Here is an 18,053-nt window from a genome sequence, read left to right as displayed (position 1 = left end):
TCAATGTGTAGATCAATTTGATATTTTATACAAACTCATTAATTTAGTTATATTGCATTTGAGTGGTATTACTTTAATACTCGTTTATTTTTGTGATGAAATTTAAACTTTTTTTCTATATTAAGGTCGCCCTTTTGAACCCCCCTGATATTTACTACGCGGTGAGGCATTTGTACTCCATCAACATTAATTATTTCCAGAGACATAATTTTGTCTATTTTTCCAGCGCATCGCGCACAAAAGCAAGGGAACAATGTGAGCATCAGAACTCTGCTCACATCATGTCACTTCATACCGCAAGCTGCAAGTAGTAAGTCTGTGATAAGCGGAATACCGCTACGCTTTCCACTCGCGGGCCGGAAGGACAATCCCGACCGCTTTTATATAGTAAGAAAGAAGAAGAAGATATTGCACAGTCTGAAGTAGAAAATCATCTTTTACCTGGAAAAACGAAACTACAAATCCCATCGTGCATTGCAAAATGGACGGGCGTGTGAAACTCCGCGCCTGCGTAGCACTCACGGGACGGAAGGACAATCCCGACCGCTTTTATATAGAAGGATAGTCAAATTTCAACATTTGATGTGTTTTCTGTTTGCTATTGTAACTAAAATATGGGTTTATGAGATTTGCAAATCACTGCATTCTGTTTTTATTTACATTTTACACAGCGTCCCAACTTTTTTTGGTATTGGGGTTGTATGGTATGGACCACCTGTCTACATGACAACTGTTTGGTTTTTTTTTAATTTCTTGTCTCCAAAAATGCTTTTAGTGCTCAAATACTTCTGCCATTAGAGTGATGAGACTATGTAAAGCATTTTTGTGTAACTAGTAACTGGGCCTGTAAGAAGCACTCTTGTGCCATTCCATTATCCAAAGTTCATAAAACTTCTAAAAGCGGCTGCTTTATCTCTTACTTTTGACATCATAAGTGGGAACCAACGGCAAAGACTCTCTATATAACTTGAAAAAATTTTTGAAATGATACATGCATTATGGTAGCAGTTATCAACAAAAGCATGCATAGCCAAGCAATACATTAGCAGAAATTTAAAAAAAGGAAACAGGCTTGCAGAGCAAATAATGCAGCCAATCAATAAATGTATACTAGGAGATATTTCAAAATGAACTTAATGAGTACATTGGTTGGAGAGACTGAATTTCCTGATAGCAGTATACAGAAACGACTTCAAGCAGTGCTTGTTAGCTCACTATGGTGGAATGAAACATGTTGTTAAAAGTGCTTCAGGAGAGTGCCCTTGGAGGGTATTTTCCATGATGACATCCAATGTTGCTACTGTTCTCCTTTCCACAGCATCTTCTGGTGTGCCCAAGGTTTGCCCTCTGATGGAGCAAACTTTCCTGGTAAGTTTGTTCAGGCATTGTGCTTCCTTGGTGCTCCAGTTGCTTCCCAGGGAAACTGCAGCATAGAACACCACACTGGCTACTATGGACCAGAGGTTTGCTGCACACATCAAAAGACATAAGTCTCCTTAGAAAGTCCACTGTGCTCTGGCCCTGCTTGTCCAGCGCCACTGTGTTGTCAGATTAGTCCAGTTTGTTTTTTATGTGAACCCCCAGGTCCTTGTAGTTCTGCACTACTTTCACATCCTACCCATGGATGGTGGCTGGTGTTAGAGGCTTCTTAACAAGCTGAATGTCCACCACCACCACCTTTTTTGCCTTGCTGATGGTGAGTTGCAGGTTCTTGTCCCAGCACCACAAGATGAAGTCCTCCATGACTTTGCTGTACTCTGACTCCTCTCCATTATTAATGCAGTCTATGGTAGAGAAGTCATCTGAAAATAGTCTGTAGATGGCAAGTGCTGCTATTGTGTAGGCAGTTCATTGTGTAGAATGGTAAATAGGAAGGGAGACAGGACAATTCCCCGAGGTGCTCCAGTGTTACACACCACCATTTCTGATGCACAGTTCGTCAGCTTTACAAACTGCTGTATGTTGGTCAGGTAGTACATGATCCAGGAGATTGTGGGAGCATGATGATGCAAAGCCCCCAAATGTGATAAACCATTTAACTTGTCTTGATGTCTAGTTATGCAAGATATGGCTTTTTTTGGGGTTCTATCCCCTACCTACACACACACATATTTTTTTGGCCCACTAAACCCAAACATACACTACATTTTAGGCTATTTTTTGACCAGAGTTTGTGCACTAAATAACATCCATACTGTAAACATAGGTCTTCAGCAAACACGATTAGAACGATGTGAAGTTGTCTGCCACATCATTACCTAATGGAACATGAGGGGACAAAGTAGCTCTGTTTCATGAAACTTTAAAAAAATGAGGATCTGTAATATAGTCATGAGGAGTATCGTTTTATGCTATTTTAAGGCTGCTGATCACAAATATGATCGTATTTTTCACATTTGATTTTTTACTGATGATCCTAGCCCTCTAAGAGCCACCCACAGGAAGTTAAAAATGACAAATGAAATCATAAGCAAGTGGGGGTATTGTTTTAGACCAACTCAAGGTCAGTGATTATGAATATGTTGTTTTTGATTTTTGATCCTTTTTGAAGGCCTACTAGAAATTCGGGGCCAACCAGGACTGAGGATATAATAAAAAAGGCACAAGAGAAGCAGATGTACCCAAACTCCTAGTTTGCAAGTGTAAATATTTAAGGGGAAAAGTGTATGATACACAAAATAACAGCAGCAAAATGCAATCCGGAGTTAAAACAATTCTTATTGAGAGAATGAAGGAAAAAAACAAAAAAGAGAAATAAAGATGGAGTGAGAAAAACAAAACAAAAGCTCTTACCCCAGTATTTATTCAGAGCTTAGGGGGCTAGTTGTCTGGCTTATTCTTTCCTATGACAGAATTCACCGGTCATGTCATGGTGGTTCTGTCATACAATGCTGTATGCATCAGCTTCACTTTCCATGTCAATGTCTGATCACACCGTCATTACTATCATTCAGTTTGAGCAGTGGTTGAGTTTCTTTTTGTTCTGCCTTAATGGCTTTTTGTTTATCATTGTGTTTTTTGTTGGAGGCTCCTCCTCAATCATGAATGTTGATGAATGGCATTTTGCTGCTCTCTTGTACTGCTCACACAGGTGATGAGTACTTCATTTTAGTAAAATTGTAAGCTTGTCATTATATTGTTTAAAATAAAAGAAAAAAAGCCTATTTCTGTCTACAATTAGGCATCACATTATGGAAAGATGAAAATTATCAGCAACTAGTGAAGCTCTGGATTTTGTATCTCCTTGAATTTTTTTTTTCCATTTGACATTGCAGCTCTTTGCAAGCTTATCCCTTTCTTTTCTTAAAAGGAAATACAAAATAAATTGCTTCCTTTTCTTTACAGACTCAAACGTGTGAAGTGACTCGTTCCTTCTGGTGAATATCTTAGTCTTTTATAGCTTTTGGGAATTTGTACAGAAGACATGTCAGGGAAAGTCTGCCAGCTTTTACAGAAAAAGGTCAAGTTTTGACATTGTACTGTATTTGTACTATTTATCCATGCAGTTACAAAAATAAAAACGCAGAATTCTCACGACAGTAGGCTTCAATGAAGTACACTGGAATCAATCTCCTTGACATCGTTTTACTGCCGGCCATCTGCCTGCATTTCAGGCTGTTGAAATTCTGCACACTAGATCTCGACATTCCTGTTCAACTTCCATGCTAGACTGCAGGTTGAGCCACAGCCTTGTGCTTCAACACAAATAATTATCTTTGGAAATGTAGATGATAGTCAGTAATGATATAAACAGAATCTTAGTAGATCAAAGGCGTAAAGGAAAGAGAAGGGCCAAAAAACTAATTGGATGGAGAGAGAAGAACAAACCTGAGAACTTGAAGACTAAGTTTCCAGTTCACTTCATTTTTCACTTCAATAAACATAAATATGCAGGGACAATTATAGAAGTGCTAAGTTCACCATGTTCACTGATGAATGGGAAAAAGAAACCCAGAATAAAGAGTCAGACACAAGCACTTATGAGGGTGGCCTTCAGGACATCAACAAAGCTAACTCCAAGAGAAGGCATGGTCGGTAACTCCTCCTCTAGTTTACCTGCAGTCTTAAAGACCACCAGGAAGCTCACTACCATCACTTCCTTCTGAGCATGCTAAGCTTCACCCCTTGAGATAGTCATTATATAACACTGCCAAAGATCAAAGTGGATGTCCACCCACAACTGATGGAGACCTCTTGCTCAGACCGATGTCTTGACAATTACTGACACCATCTGATTGTGACTTGAGTTACATATTCTTATTTTCTTTTTGTTTTACGTTATTAAAAGGGTTTTCTCTGAGGAGGATCCCCAACTCTATCTTTGTCCTTTTTGTTTCCCCACAAGAGGAAGTAAATAGACAGTTTCATACCCAGTGTCTTCTGCCCTGTACCTACACTGGAAGCCTCAGCCGTCTATTTGTATAGATGGACGTGCTCTTTTTGTCTGGATTCTTTCAGCCTATTTTGTAAATATTTTTGTTGTCTCTGTTCTTTGTAGGGCTCGTTGTACAGTGAACGGGATTACGAGAGTGTGGTGATGATGAAAATGCGACAGGCTGAAGAGAGAAAGAAGCTTATTGAGCAGATGCAGAAGGAAGATGAAGATGAGCCTGACACTTAGCCTGCAGCAAGTCACCTCACTAGAGTTGGTTTTAGCTTTGGAATAAATGCTTTGTTTTCTATTTATTGGGCTGTTTTTTTTTTTTTTGGTTTTTTTTTTCTTTCCTTCTTTTACACTCTTAAAACACTTGAACGGGAAATGCATGCATTCTGCTTTTTCAAGAATCAGAAATACTCAGCAAAAAGAGAGTAGGCGTTTGGCTCTGTCAGTCCAAATGTACCTATCTCAGAATTTCATTTTTTTGTGCCTTTCTCTTCTCCTCTAATGTGGTAACAATCCCCATTGACGGTTGCCGTATTGTGAGCAGTGCTTAGGGGGCTAACGTCTTGCTTGGCCTTGCACTTGACTGCATTCATTTTGTCCTTTTGCCACCACAGTGAAACTTCATATGACCAGGCATATCATAGAGGTTTTGTCATATGTTCCATGCCAATGTCTGATGACCAGTTTCACCTCGCCATCACTATCATTCGATTTGAGCAGTGGTTCAGTTTTGGATGACTCTAAAACTGATTTTGCAGCTTTTAATTTGCCACTTTGTTTTTCATTGGAGGCCCCACCCACTCATGAATATTGATGAGTTACCTTAAAGTGGCAGAAATCATAGAAATATTCATGATATTTATTTTTTTTTTGCAGTATGATGTTAATTCATCCACCAGATGGCAGCAGAATACTGTCCGTAGTGTTATTCGGACTTAACACACGTCTCAGGTGTAACCGTGACTGCATAGAATCTAGAGTCTGATTCACACTTGTGGTTAACACCTAGGAGTTTAACCCTAATCCTACCGACTGGGGTTCGATTGGACCCCGAGCATGATTGTGCTAGCGCTATAAAAACACGGAGCGTTATTGAGAGCCGCCATTTTAGGAATTTGTTGCTTCGCCAACGGTAAGTCGAAATCAAATATTATTTTAATATTGTGAATATTACTGGGTCGCCCGCAATTATTTTGTTGCTGGGGTCCGAACGGACCCCAAAATATTTGGCATTTTCTGGGATTAGTCACTGATTGTATAACTGCTAGTTTTTCTGCATTTTAGGTGTTACAATGTCAAACCGTGGGATATATGCTAAATACAGTGCTGCAGATGTCCTGAAGGCAATTTTCAATGATGACGATGACTCAGATTTGGAATATTCGGAGAACTCTAGTCTTGAAAATGACCACATCTCTGAACAGTCCGATCATAGTGACACAGAATCTTGTCAACCAACTACCGAGGTTCTAACCAGTGATATCCCTATATCAGGAGAAAGTCCTTTACAGGCGAGTGGAACTTGTGGTGCACGTGGCCGTGGCCGAGTACATGGACGGGAACGCGGCAAGGTCACGCGGCATCAAACGTGGAATGGATCAAGGCGAGCCAGGCCCTGCACCAGATGTGCTAATTGGAAGAAATGGTACAGTCTGGCGGAAAGATGCACCAAATATAGGGAGACGCAGGGTTCAGGACATACTCAGACAGCAGCCTGGAATAACTAGTGCTGTCACCTGTTCTTCACTTGAAGAAGCTTTTATGTCTGTCATTACACCTGAAATGTTCGATCTTATAGTTCTGGAAACAAATCGGGAAGCTAGACGTAAGATCGCAGACTGGAACCACACCAATCCTGATCAGGCAAAAGAGTGGAGAAAGGTTGACAGACTGGAGATGAAAGCGTTTGTGGGTCTTTGTCTGCTAGCAGGAGTGGATAAATCTCGCCATGAGCCTGTTGCATCTCTCTGGTCAGAAAAGGAAGGAAGAGCTGTCTTCACTGCAACAATGTCTAGAAACAGATTCACTGACATCCTGAAATATATTCGATTTGATGACAGAGCATCTCGTGCAGACAGAGTAGCCACCGACAAATTGGCACCATTTCGTGATTCCGTTGTTGTTTCAGGCACAGCTGCCGAAATTCTACATCCCTGGAACAGACCTATGTGTGGATGAACAATTAGTTGGTTTCCGGGGCAGATGTTCATTTCGTCAGTACATTCCTTCTAAACCAGCCAAATATGGGATCAAGATTTGGTGGCGCTGTGATGCAGAAACCAGCTATCCTTTGAAGGGTGAAGTATATCTGGGACGCCAACCAGATCAACAACGCGATGTAGGACAAAGTGCTCGTGTTGTGAAAGAGTTAGTTGCACCATGGTGTGGAAGTGGCAGGAATGTAACTGCTGACAACTTCTTTACCTCTGTTCATCTAGTAGAAGAACTTTTGAAGGATGGTTTGACGTTCGTTGGTACAATTCGATCCAATAAACCCGATATTCCAAATGAAATGAAAGCAGCAAAGAACAGGGAGGATCACAGTTCACTCTTTGGTTTCAAGGATCAGCTGACCCTAGTATCATATGTACCGAAGCAAAACAAATCAATTATCGTGTTGTCAAGCATGCATCATGATTCAACTGTAGAGGGTGAGAAGAAAAAACCACAAGTCATCCTCCATTACAATGCAACTAAAAGTGGCGTCGATAATCTTGACCACTTGTGTACAATGTTCACATCAAGAAGAAAAGTGAATCGTTGGCCTGTTGTACTCTTTGGCAATTGTGTTGATGTTGGTGATTGGAAATTATCTGAAGACAAGCGAAAGCGAAGAATATTTCTTTTAGAACTCGGACAGCAACTCGTTATGCCTCTAATCGAGCGTAGATCAAATGCAACGCTTCAGGCCCCAATCCGGATAGCCATGAAGATGATGGGAGTCGAACCTCATGCTCGAAAATTGAACAAAAGGGACATTGTTGAAGGGAAAAGAAAGAGGTGTGCTTTTTGTCCAAGAGATGTTGACAAGAAAGTTCGTCAGGCATGTGGAAGTTGTAGAAGACCTGTATGTCTCAGCCATAGTAGACAAGAGATCTTTTGTGATGAATGCACAAAAAACTAAATGAGTGCATTTCTTCCAGTGTCGGAATTTTGAAACTCATTGCAAACATTGTCTACCATTAGCTTTTTACGTACACAGTATCTCTAGCTCATATGTAACACGAACACTGGACATAATGTCGTTGCGAAGGTACATTTGTTGGATTTCTTTATAATTCTTGAGTAAAAATGCTTAAAAAAATATTCTGTTAAGTTCAGTTTTGTTTTCTAAACAATAAACAGTACGTCTCACGCATTAACATCGGTTCAGTGACGATAACTTTCATCAACAATCACAGAAATCTCATGGGGTCCGTTCGGACCCCAGTTGGTAAGATTTGTATGTAAAATATGTTGGTAGGATGAAGGTTAAAGAAATGTTTCCTGGTTTTTACCCACCAACTGTACCTGAGTACATTTATTCATTGTTTAGACTGATGAATTCTGCTAAATTGGATTAATGGATAACTGGATGTCTTCTCTTTTCAACAGAAAAGAGGATCAGCTGCTTCAATCATTGAGAGCAGGGCATGACTTTCAGGTCACATCTACACAACTGTGTTCTCATTTATAAATGTCATGTTTAACTTAAAACGATCTCTGTCAACACTAGTGTTTTTCATATTGTTTTAATGAAAGTATTCCAGCCCATACTAAAACTACTGAAAACACATACGACATAGATATTCATATATACTGGGCATTCATGCATTGGTAGAAATTAAAGAGGAAGTGGCCTCCACACTAGGCCGTCATTTACAGCTTGGATTTACAGACAGAGAGCAGCAGTGGCGAATATGAAAACCAAACAAAAAATGATTGTTTTGTTTTTGGAATTGTTATTGAGAGTAACATATGAGTATAAGGCAAGCAAATTGGCTGAGATTATAGACTAGGAGTCAAGTCAGCAAGTACAGTGACGTTTTACAGTGACGTTTTACAAAACAACTACAGCATGATTCAAAAATGTCCGCTTAACCCCTCCACAATGCAATGCTGTGCCGACGTTTTCAGAAATGTATGGTTCTGGAGAGCACTTTAAAAAGTCTCTGTTTTCAAGGATTAAAAATGCTGGGGTAGTGTGGACAAAAGGGCAAAAACTGACACTAATGTCTGCATTTTTAAACAAAAGCGTAGAAGTGCAGATGTAGCCAGAGTCTGGAGATTATACTTGATAGTTTTTTTCCTGTAAAGAGGTGACCTCGTATGATTAAGGGTATTTAGAAATACGAAATACACACAACAATTTGCGAATGCGTCTTTTAACCCAAAAACTTAGTATAGAACTAATTTAATCAAAATGGCCAGGCAGGAAAAGATGAGCGCAGGAGGGTGGATAATGGAATTGACATCCATGGCAGTAAGGCTATCAAACTGAAGTTCCCCAGGGGTAAGAAGAGAAGAAGGCATTATAGCCCCTGGTTTGGTAAGTAGCTATCATAACTAGAGCCCTTCAGCTGAGTCTCATGTGCACACACACGTGACATTGTGTTGTGTTGCTGTGTCTTTTTCCTCTTTTTTTTTTTTTTTTTTTTTTAGGCTTTCTTCCAGAATTTCACACCTTATTCTCATGAGTATGTTAGAGAGTTGGAGGAGAATGACCTTTGGTTTGTTTTTTCCTAGTATAACCTTACATTTTATGACCACATTCAGATGCTTATTTAAGTAATAGCACTGTGCCGAACATTTGCTGGTTTACAATCCTGTGTTCATATCCTAATTGTGTTTGTGTGTGGATTCTTTTTAAGTAAGTACTCAAGGTTTTCCCCAACCCAAAGATGTGTAGGACATGTTGATTACCAACTGGCAGTTGCCTTGTTGTGATGTGGAGTGTGCAGGAGTGCCCAGTGCCATAACTTGGCACCTGCCTTGCAGCCAAAGCATTGTGTTCATACAACAGATAGACTAGGCTTAGCATGACTTGCCAAAGTTACATATTTCATTAAGAATTTTATACATTATTAATTAGGTTTCTGTTAAATGCGACTTTACTTGTTCTTTGCCATGTAGCCGGAGTTTATATTCTCCAAATTGGAGAACTGGAGCCTGCTTCTGTGTTAACAAAATGAGTAATAGATGGCATAGTTATTTACATCAGACTAAGTTAGAGTCGCTGATCAGCATTGGTCAGTCCCTACAATAAAGCAGCATAAACATATACCACAGAGGAGACAAGCAAAGGAGCCACCAACACGAGGCCAGAGAGGTTTCTCTGTACCACCATGCCAGGCAGTTTTCAATAGAAAATGACACCGTCGTTGATTAAATGTAATTCATTTTTGTATTGACCTCTTCACTAAGTACAGGCTCTGAGTGCTGTAACTTGTTTACAGCTGTAGTGCAAAGGTCATCATTTACAAACATAACCTACAAATTAGGTTAAACATGGAGCAATCATTACAGCACATGATCATTAACATCACAGTTGTGAAATAACCTATTAACAATAAAAGACAAGAAAACCATGTAGTGTCCAGGGTCAGTTATTGCAGACAAAATTGCAGTACTAATGGCCTTCTGTAGGATGAATGGCTTCTCACTGCCCCATGTGAATTTATAACATTGTATGAGTTAGTGCTGGGCAGTCTAATAAGAAAATGAAATCCTTTCATCCTTGAATTCCAGTACTCCCAGTTTCTCTGTTGCCTTTTCCCATGAATGCTAGTAAAAGCTTGTCAATAAAGCAGTGGTACGAAATGCCACAGCGGTATACAGAGAAGATAAACCAGACAGGTAAGTAACCATTCATGGAGATTTGTCACTTTAAAAAAAAACAAATGCAATGTGACAGGCTAATCAGCACCTGCAATCAGGCTATGGTAAGGTAACATTATGAGACTTCAGCCTGGAAGTCAAAGCTCATACCTAAGAAAGGCTCTCTTATGCAGCTTTAGGGCACTGTAGCTAGGAGCTTGATCTCCCACTATTGTTAAGCGACTCCTTGTAACCCTTAAATGAATAATCCATCCATCCATGGGCAGATAGTAGCACTATCCCTGAATGCTAACCAATGCTAATAATATAAAACCTGTCCGTGAGGAGGAAAAAGTCGCACATTGCTTGTGTCTCATAATCCACAACAACAAATGATATAAAAGAAAGTCCATTTTTAATTGTACCTTACTTGTGTCACATAATTCACATGTCTGTTATCCAGTCTTTGCTGACAACATGCAAGATAGATAGATACTTTATTAATCCCAAGGTGGAAATTCACATACTCCAGTAGCAGCATACTGATAAGAAACAATAGTAAATTAAAGAGTCATAAAAATGCTGGTTAAAACAGACAATAACTTTGTATAATGTTAACGTTTACCCTCCAAACCCCAGCTGACCACCTCCTGGGGTGGAATTGATGAGTCGCATAGTGTGGGGGAAGAACGATCTCCTCAGTCTGTCAGTGGAGCAGGAAAGTGACAGCAGTCTGTCGCAGAGGCTGCTCCTCTGTCTGGAGACGATACTGTTTAGTGGATGCAGTGGATTCTACATGATTGACAGGAGTTTGCTTAGTTCCCGTCGCTCTACTACAGATGTTAAACTGTCCAGCTTTATTCCTACAACAGACCCTACCTTCTTAACAAGTTTGTCCAGGCGTGAGACGTCCTTCTTTATGCTGCCTCCTCAGCACACCACCACGTAGAAGAGGGCACTCACCACAACCGTCTGATAGAACATCTGCAGCATCTTATTGCAGATGTTGAAGGACGCCAGTCTTCTAAGGAAGTATAGTCGGCTCTGTCCTCTCTTGCACAAGCATCAGTATTGGCAGTCCAGTCCAATTTATCATCCAGCTGCACTCCCAAGTATTTATAGGTCTGTACCCTCTGCACACAGTCTCCTCTGATGATCACAGGGTCCAGGAGGGGTCTGGGTCTCCTAAAATCCACCACCAGCTCCTCGGTTTTGCTGGTGTTCAGGTTTAAGTGGTTTGAGTTGCACCATTTAACAAAGTCCTTGATTAGGTTCCTATACTCCTCATCCTGCCCATGCCTGTTGCAGCCCACGATAGCAGTGTCGTCAACGAACTTTTGCACATGGCAGGACTCCGTGTTGTATTGGAAGTTCGATGTATATAGACTGAACAGGACCAAAGAAAGTACAGTCCCCTGCGGCGCTCCTGTGTTGCTGACCACAATGTCAGACCTGCAGTTCCCGAGACTCACATCTGAGGTCTGTCTGTAAGACAGTCCACGATCCATGCTACCAGGTATGAATCTACACCCGTCTCTGTCAGCTTGTCCCTAAGGAGCAGAGGTTGGATGGTGTTGAAGGCGCTAGAGAAGTCCAGAAACATAATTCTTACAACACCACTGCCTCTGTCCAAGTGGGAGAGGGATCGGAGTAGCATGTAGATGATGACATCCTCCGCTCCCACCTTCTCCTGGTATGTGAACTGCTGAGGGCATGGCAGACCTGTGGCCTCAGGTGGTGAAGCAGCAGCCGCTCCATGGTCTTCATCACATGTGACGTCAGGGCGACAGGCCGGAAGTCATTCAGCTCACTGGGATATGATACCTTTGGGACTGGGGTGATGCAAGATGTTTTCCAAAGTCTTGGGACTCTCCCCTGTTCCAGGCTCAGGTTGAAGATGCGCTGTAAAGGACTCCCCAGCTCCAGTGCACAGGCCTTCAGCAGTCGTGGCAATATTCCATCTGGACCTACTGCTTTCCTGGCACATGCATTTTTTGCTAAAATATTGTTAAATAGATAACAAGGGGTGTTAAGTAATTTATCTAGCATAGTATCGTGTATTTTTGTGAGAGATCTGAACTTGTCACTAGAGATCTCTTGGCATTCCACACGTGAGGATTGAGATCATTTTACATCAAGCACTCCAAGATAGAGAGGATGGCAGACGCATCTACTTGAGAGTCACAACAGACTGGGAGCATTGCTCCATCATTAAACTCCTTTCAAAGGAAGAGAAGAAGTCATCAGCAGTCCAGGAGAGGTTGAATGTTGTGTATGGTGATGATGTACCTTCATGCTATAAAGATGATATTTTGGACCAAGCTGTTTAAATGGGGTCAGGAGTCCACTGAAGATGACACCCCACACGGAACATACTGTGGAAGAATCTTCACAGGTAATGTGCCAAAAAGGCAGAGGCCATGATTATGGAAGATTGTCTTGATAAAGTTAATGTTATAGTCCATGAACTAAGTATTTCAGCTGGCAGAGTCACCCATACCCATTTGGGGATGTCAAAGGTCAGTTCCCTGAACAACAACAACAACATTTATTTATATAGCACATTTTGATACAAAAAATGTAGCGCAAAGTGCTTTACATAATGAAGAATAGAAAAATAGAAGACACAGTAAGAAAATAAAATAAGTCAACATTAATTAACGTAGAATAAGAGTAAGGTCCGATGGCCAGGGAGGACAGAAAAAACAAAAAAACTCCAGACGGCTGGAGAAAAAAATAATCTGCAGGGATTCCAGACCATGAGATCGCCCAGTCCCCTCTGGGCATTCTACCTCACATAAATGAAACAGTCCTCTTTGTATTTAGGGTTCTCACAGAAGGACTTGATGATGATGGTCATGTAGACTTCTGGCTTTTAGTCCATCAATGTTGGAGCATCATGATGCTTTGAGTAGATGGTGGTGGCGCAGGCCGCCACCATAAAGAAACCGGAAAAAGAAACAGAAGAGAGAGTGGGGTTAGTATGGATTTTAGAGCCACCATGAATAGTTATTATAATGAATTGAACATACAGAGTATTAGGATTAAATTAAAGTGAAGTTATGAGAAGGCCATATTAAAGTAATATGTTTTCAGCAGTGTTTTAAAGTGCTCCACTGTATTAGCCTGGCGAATTCCTATTGGCAGGCTATTCCAAATTTTAGGTGCATAACAGCAGAAGGCCGCCTCACCAATACTTTTAAGTTTCGCTTTTGGAATTCTAAGGAGACACTCATTTGAGGATCTAAGGTTACGATTTGGAATATAGGGCGTCAGACATTCCGATATATAAGATGGAGTGAGATTATTTAAGGCTTTATAAACCATAAGCAGAATTTAATTCTGAATAACACAGGTAACCAGTGTAGTGACATCAAAACTGGAGAAATGTGTTCGGATTTTCTTTTCCTAGTTAGAATTCTAGCAGCTGCATTCTGCACTTGTTGCAAACGATTTATGTCTTTTTTGGGTAGTCCTGAGAGGAGTGCGTTACAGTAATCTAGTCGACTGAAAACAAACGCGTGAACTAAATTCTCAGCATCTTTCAATGATATAAGAGGTCTAACTTTTGCTATATTTCTTAAGTGAAAAAAATGCTGTCCTAGTGGTCTAATGAATATGCGATATAAAATTCAGGTTAGTCAACAGTTACCCCTAAGTTTTTTACTTCCGTCTTGACTTTTAATCCTAATGCATCAAGTTTATTTCTGATAACCTCATAACCTCACTGAATGCTGACACTGGATCAGGAAGCGTGTCACCAGGAATTCAGTCAAAAGAACTTGGGCCACCTTAAAGAAAATCCCACTGACTTTTTCTCATGGTTTGTTATGGAAGATGGAATGTGGGTTCACCACCCTGACCCCAGAAATGAAACAAGAGTCCTTGAGTAGAATCATAAGGAGTCTGTGAACCCCAAGAAATTTTGTCTTCAGCTGTCAGCAAGAAAAGTCATGGCTACAGTTTTCTGGGGTACACATGGTGCTCTGCAGTTGGAAATTATGCCACAGCAGTGAAACACTTGAGAAACCTACGTTTCCACAATGAAGTCATTACATGTGGCCATTAAACAGAATTAGTCAGAAACTGTCATCGGGTGTGTTGCTGCTTCACAGCAAAGCACCATTCCACAAATCCCAAAAACTGAAGGCTGCTATCAAGAAATGCGGCTTCATTGAGCATAACCATCCACCGCACAGTCCAGAAAGGGCCCCCAGTGATTATTTTCTCTTTCGAAACCTGAAAAAACTCCCAAGTGGATGGCGATTTCCTGATAATTATGACCTGGTCACAGGGTGTTGGCTGGAGGAACAAGACATAAATCCTTCTATTACTGATGGGATTGAATAACCGGAGGCAAAGTGGACCAAATGTGTCGAAGTCAAGAGGGGTTACATTGAAAACTAACGAGGTGAGTCAGATTTTTTTTCATAATCAAGTACAGAAATTACTGAGCACTCCTCATACTTCCAGAAAAATAAGCACACGTCATAAACAGGAAAACGTATTACCATTACAGTGAGTTTTTGAATTGAAGATTCGTCTCTCCCCCTCATTTGTTGGTCAGGGGTCCTATCTTCAATTCAAAAACTCAATCCCATGTGAACTTGCGTTTCCTGTTTATGTGTGCTGATTTTTCCTGCAATATTTCTTTAACAATAGTCTAGCTGAAAATTCATGTGATTTATCTGTTGGGAGCTGTTAACTGGATAACTGACACTTGGACTATGCAATACAAAAAAGTGTGAGATTTATTTATTTTTTTGCATTATAAGTGTTTTTCATATTGTTTACTGTTGCAGAGCATTGGTCACATTTGGCTAGTAGTTCAACAGCATAAACTTTTTTTATCTTTGTTTTCCATGAAAACTTGAGATTAAAATCTTTTTCTTGTTTGTAACTACAAAACACATGAGATTAGTAACAGATAAAAAATAAATAACATTTTTGGATGGAGTACCTCTTTAAATGATCAGTATCTGGAGATGATGATGCATGCCCTCATCTACAGGTAGTAGTAGGTTCAGATAAGGAATCAGGGCAGTGGCCATTTAAAGCTTTAGAAGAATGCAGAAAGACCTGAACAAGCTTCAGAACAGGATCAGTACTTGGAAAATACAGTTTAATGTAGAAAAGTGAAAAGGTTTACATGTGGGCAAAAGGAATATGATTTACAGTAGAAATACAATATGAGAGATGGATGGGGAGCAACCACTGAATAATCTAAGCAATGTGCAAACAAAACAAATAAACAGGTGAAGACCAAAGCATCAGAAATTGCAACAATTTTCTGGGAGGCGTGCAGGAATAGTAATTTTGGCCATGACTGTAGTATGCATGTACTGTATGATGGAATTTGTTAGGAAAAAAAAAATATTTGCAATAAAAAATCCAAATTCCAGAATATTCTGTCGACCAGTTCCATACTTTTTCTTTTCTACTGCATCTTTGACCTGGGACACCTGGCATTGTAGTCCAACATAATGCGTGTAAAAAAAAAAAACAAGCAAGACAGAGTCGGCTCATGTCATGGCCCAGTGTACGTCTGTAAAGATGGCGGGTCACAGTTGCAGTTCCCTCTAGAGGAGGATCACAAGTAAGAATTGTGTTTTGACAAGATGGGCAGGTACCTCTTACAGGATTGCTTCCTATCTTGTGTCTAATTACAGTTGGAGCAGCTCCATCTTCTTAAAGCTCTCAATTTGCATTGGGCAGGCTCAGCAGTGCTTGTTGCACTTGGTCCTCGGGTCCCCCCTGTGGCAGCAGGTCTCCCAATGTAATGTGACATGCCCAGCAACTCACTCCATGTTAGCGACTCACTCCATGTTTGCAGCTTAGTCATTCATATCACGTGTCACAGCTGTGTGTAAAAGACAGGAGACAAATCGCTTCTGTGACCGCTCATCTTTACACTTTACAAAGCTTAACCTAGCAAATCTTCCGGCAGACCACTGCACACAAATTTTCTTGGGGACGGGGACTCCTTATGCTTCCACTGCGTGAATGAAAGTTACCACATTAACTACTCAATTACTTAACTGAGCTGCTCTACACACTTTAATATTCACACACGTGAAAAAACATTGAGCGGGTAAGCAATAAGATGAAACCGGAAGAGCACTGCTCAGAACAGTCACATAGAGAGAACGTCAATCCGACAGCTTCCAGGTATGATGCTTGAACTGTAAACTGCATGCTACGACACCTCAAAGTTACAGTAAAAGCAGAATGCACTAATGAAGCGTAGCCTCGAGTCCTTCATCAAACATGTCGTCGTCAGTAGAGTCAAAACTGTGATCAGAATCTGACTCAAACTTTGGGCGTAACGATGCATAAGGATGAGCTGTCGCAGAGGCCATTTATTTCCTGTCTTCTATGCACAGCTGTGACGTAATATGAATGACCAATCACAGACAACTACACATCAATACAATGGACTGAACCTCTGCTATCCAATGGTAGTAAGTATTTCACTGTATGTGGCTCGACGTAGGTGGCATCTTTGATAAAAGCAGATTCACTCAGTTGTGATGCGCTGCTCAACTCGGGGCATACGCTTGCAAATCATATGTCTTAGTAATAAAAGAGAGAGGGCAAGAAGACACCCAGGGGTATGTAAAAACACCATTAGTGCTTGTGATTAGCTTTTATGTGTACACATGCAAACAGCTGTGAAATATGGCGATGCCCCCCAGGTAGAAATGGTTAATTAGGCTAGGAGACCATTTATGAATAATAAAAGAACCACAACGTGCAGGTGCACACTGGGCTGATTGATGCATTTGTGTATATCAAAGGAGCCGTGAACTACATAAAGATTTAAGGTTCAGGCACGTTGGAGTTTCAGTCAGAAATGGTACAGCTGAGTCAAGGGTCTTCCCAAGGCCTAATACACTGTGGACACGCAGAGTCATTGGAATCCTTAGGGAGTCCAATGAAGAAGGCTAACCAGTGGGCACAAGGAAAGAATTGAATGATTAAACCTGGGAGAGATCTTCCACCATCAGTAAATCATGGAGTATCCACAGGAGTTGAATTGGGTTTCTGTGTTAGTGAAAAACTCTTAAGCCAGATGTGTAACTAGGGCTCTCTTAATGTATGGGCACTGGCCAGGGACCCCAGGAGCATAGGGGCCCACAATGTTTCTAATGCCTGTGTATGGTTCTGCTATCAAAACAAGGGGACCCAGTGTAACATTTTGCCTGGGGGTCTATGATAATGTTAAGATGGCTCTGTGTGTTGCACATCTTATGCATCATCACGCTGGAAAAATGAAGCATAATTACTAAATGTCTTTGCATCAAAAAGTAAGAGAATTGGTTTCCATCTGATGGAAAAACCAACTGCGTAAAGCTTAAGATCAACCAGCATGGGGTCTGGATGATTAAGTAATCATCCCCTGAAAGTCTCTTAAGAGAGCAAGCTTTTTCTTGCAAGATAAGCCAAATTTCACTCTAGCCTTTGGCCTTCCCTCGGGGACAACAATTGTCTGATTGCACAACAATCTGACGTCAGACTTCACATTATTACTGTCGGCTACTCTTAATGGAAGTCGGAGAGTCTTGCCTCATTCCGTCTAATAACTATTGAACGGCAAAGGTTTACGTGATTGTATCGCAATGTTTTCAGTGGTGACTTGCCTTAGCCTGCACAAAATACAGGAAGGCTGGGACCCGAGGGCAACTTCAATTTTTGATTCTTGGGAAGTCTCCCAAAACACAAGTCTATGTTCCCAGCCATTAGTCACCACATACTGTATTTTTGTAATTATATTACTTTTGTTACTGTATATAAATTTGAGTTTGCTGGTTAATATTTTTAATTACTGTAAACCATGTCTGGTCTGTGTCTCTGCCATCAAGAGTATTAACGC

The 18,053-nt window shown here is 40.7% G+C and overlaps 1 protein-coding gene across 1 annotated transcript in view; it reads left to right on the top strand.

Moving 5' to 3' along the window:
- dnajc17 (DnaJ (Hsp40) homolog, subfamily C, member 17) overlaps positions 1 to 4,686 on the top strand; it is a 147,989-nt gene extending 143,303 nt beyond the window's left edge. Inside the window, exon 9 of the mRNA XM_039741188.1 lies at positions 4,499 to 4,686. Within this exon, the coding sequence (XP_039597122.1) occupies positions 4,499 to 4,621 (123 nt within the window). The 3' untranslated portion in view covers positions 4,622 to 4,686. The remainder of the gene's footprint in view (positions 1 to 4,498) is intronic.
- Positions 4,687 to 18,053: the final 13,367 nt, after the last annotated feature.

This window comes from Polypterus senegalus, chromosome 18 (assembly GCF_016835505.1).
Source record: "Polypterus senegalus isolate Bchr_013 chromosome 18, ASM1683550v1, whole genome shotgun sequence".
Taxonomy (NCBI): domain Eukaryota; kingdom Metazoa; phylum Chordata; class Cladistia; order Polypteriformes; family Polypteridae; genus Polypterus; species Polypterus senegalus.
Note: the sequence above shows the minus strand (reverse complement) of the source record. Positions and strands in the feature narration are given on the sequence as shown.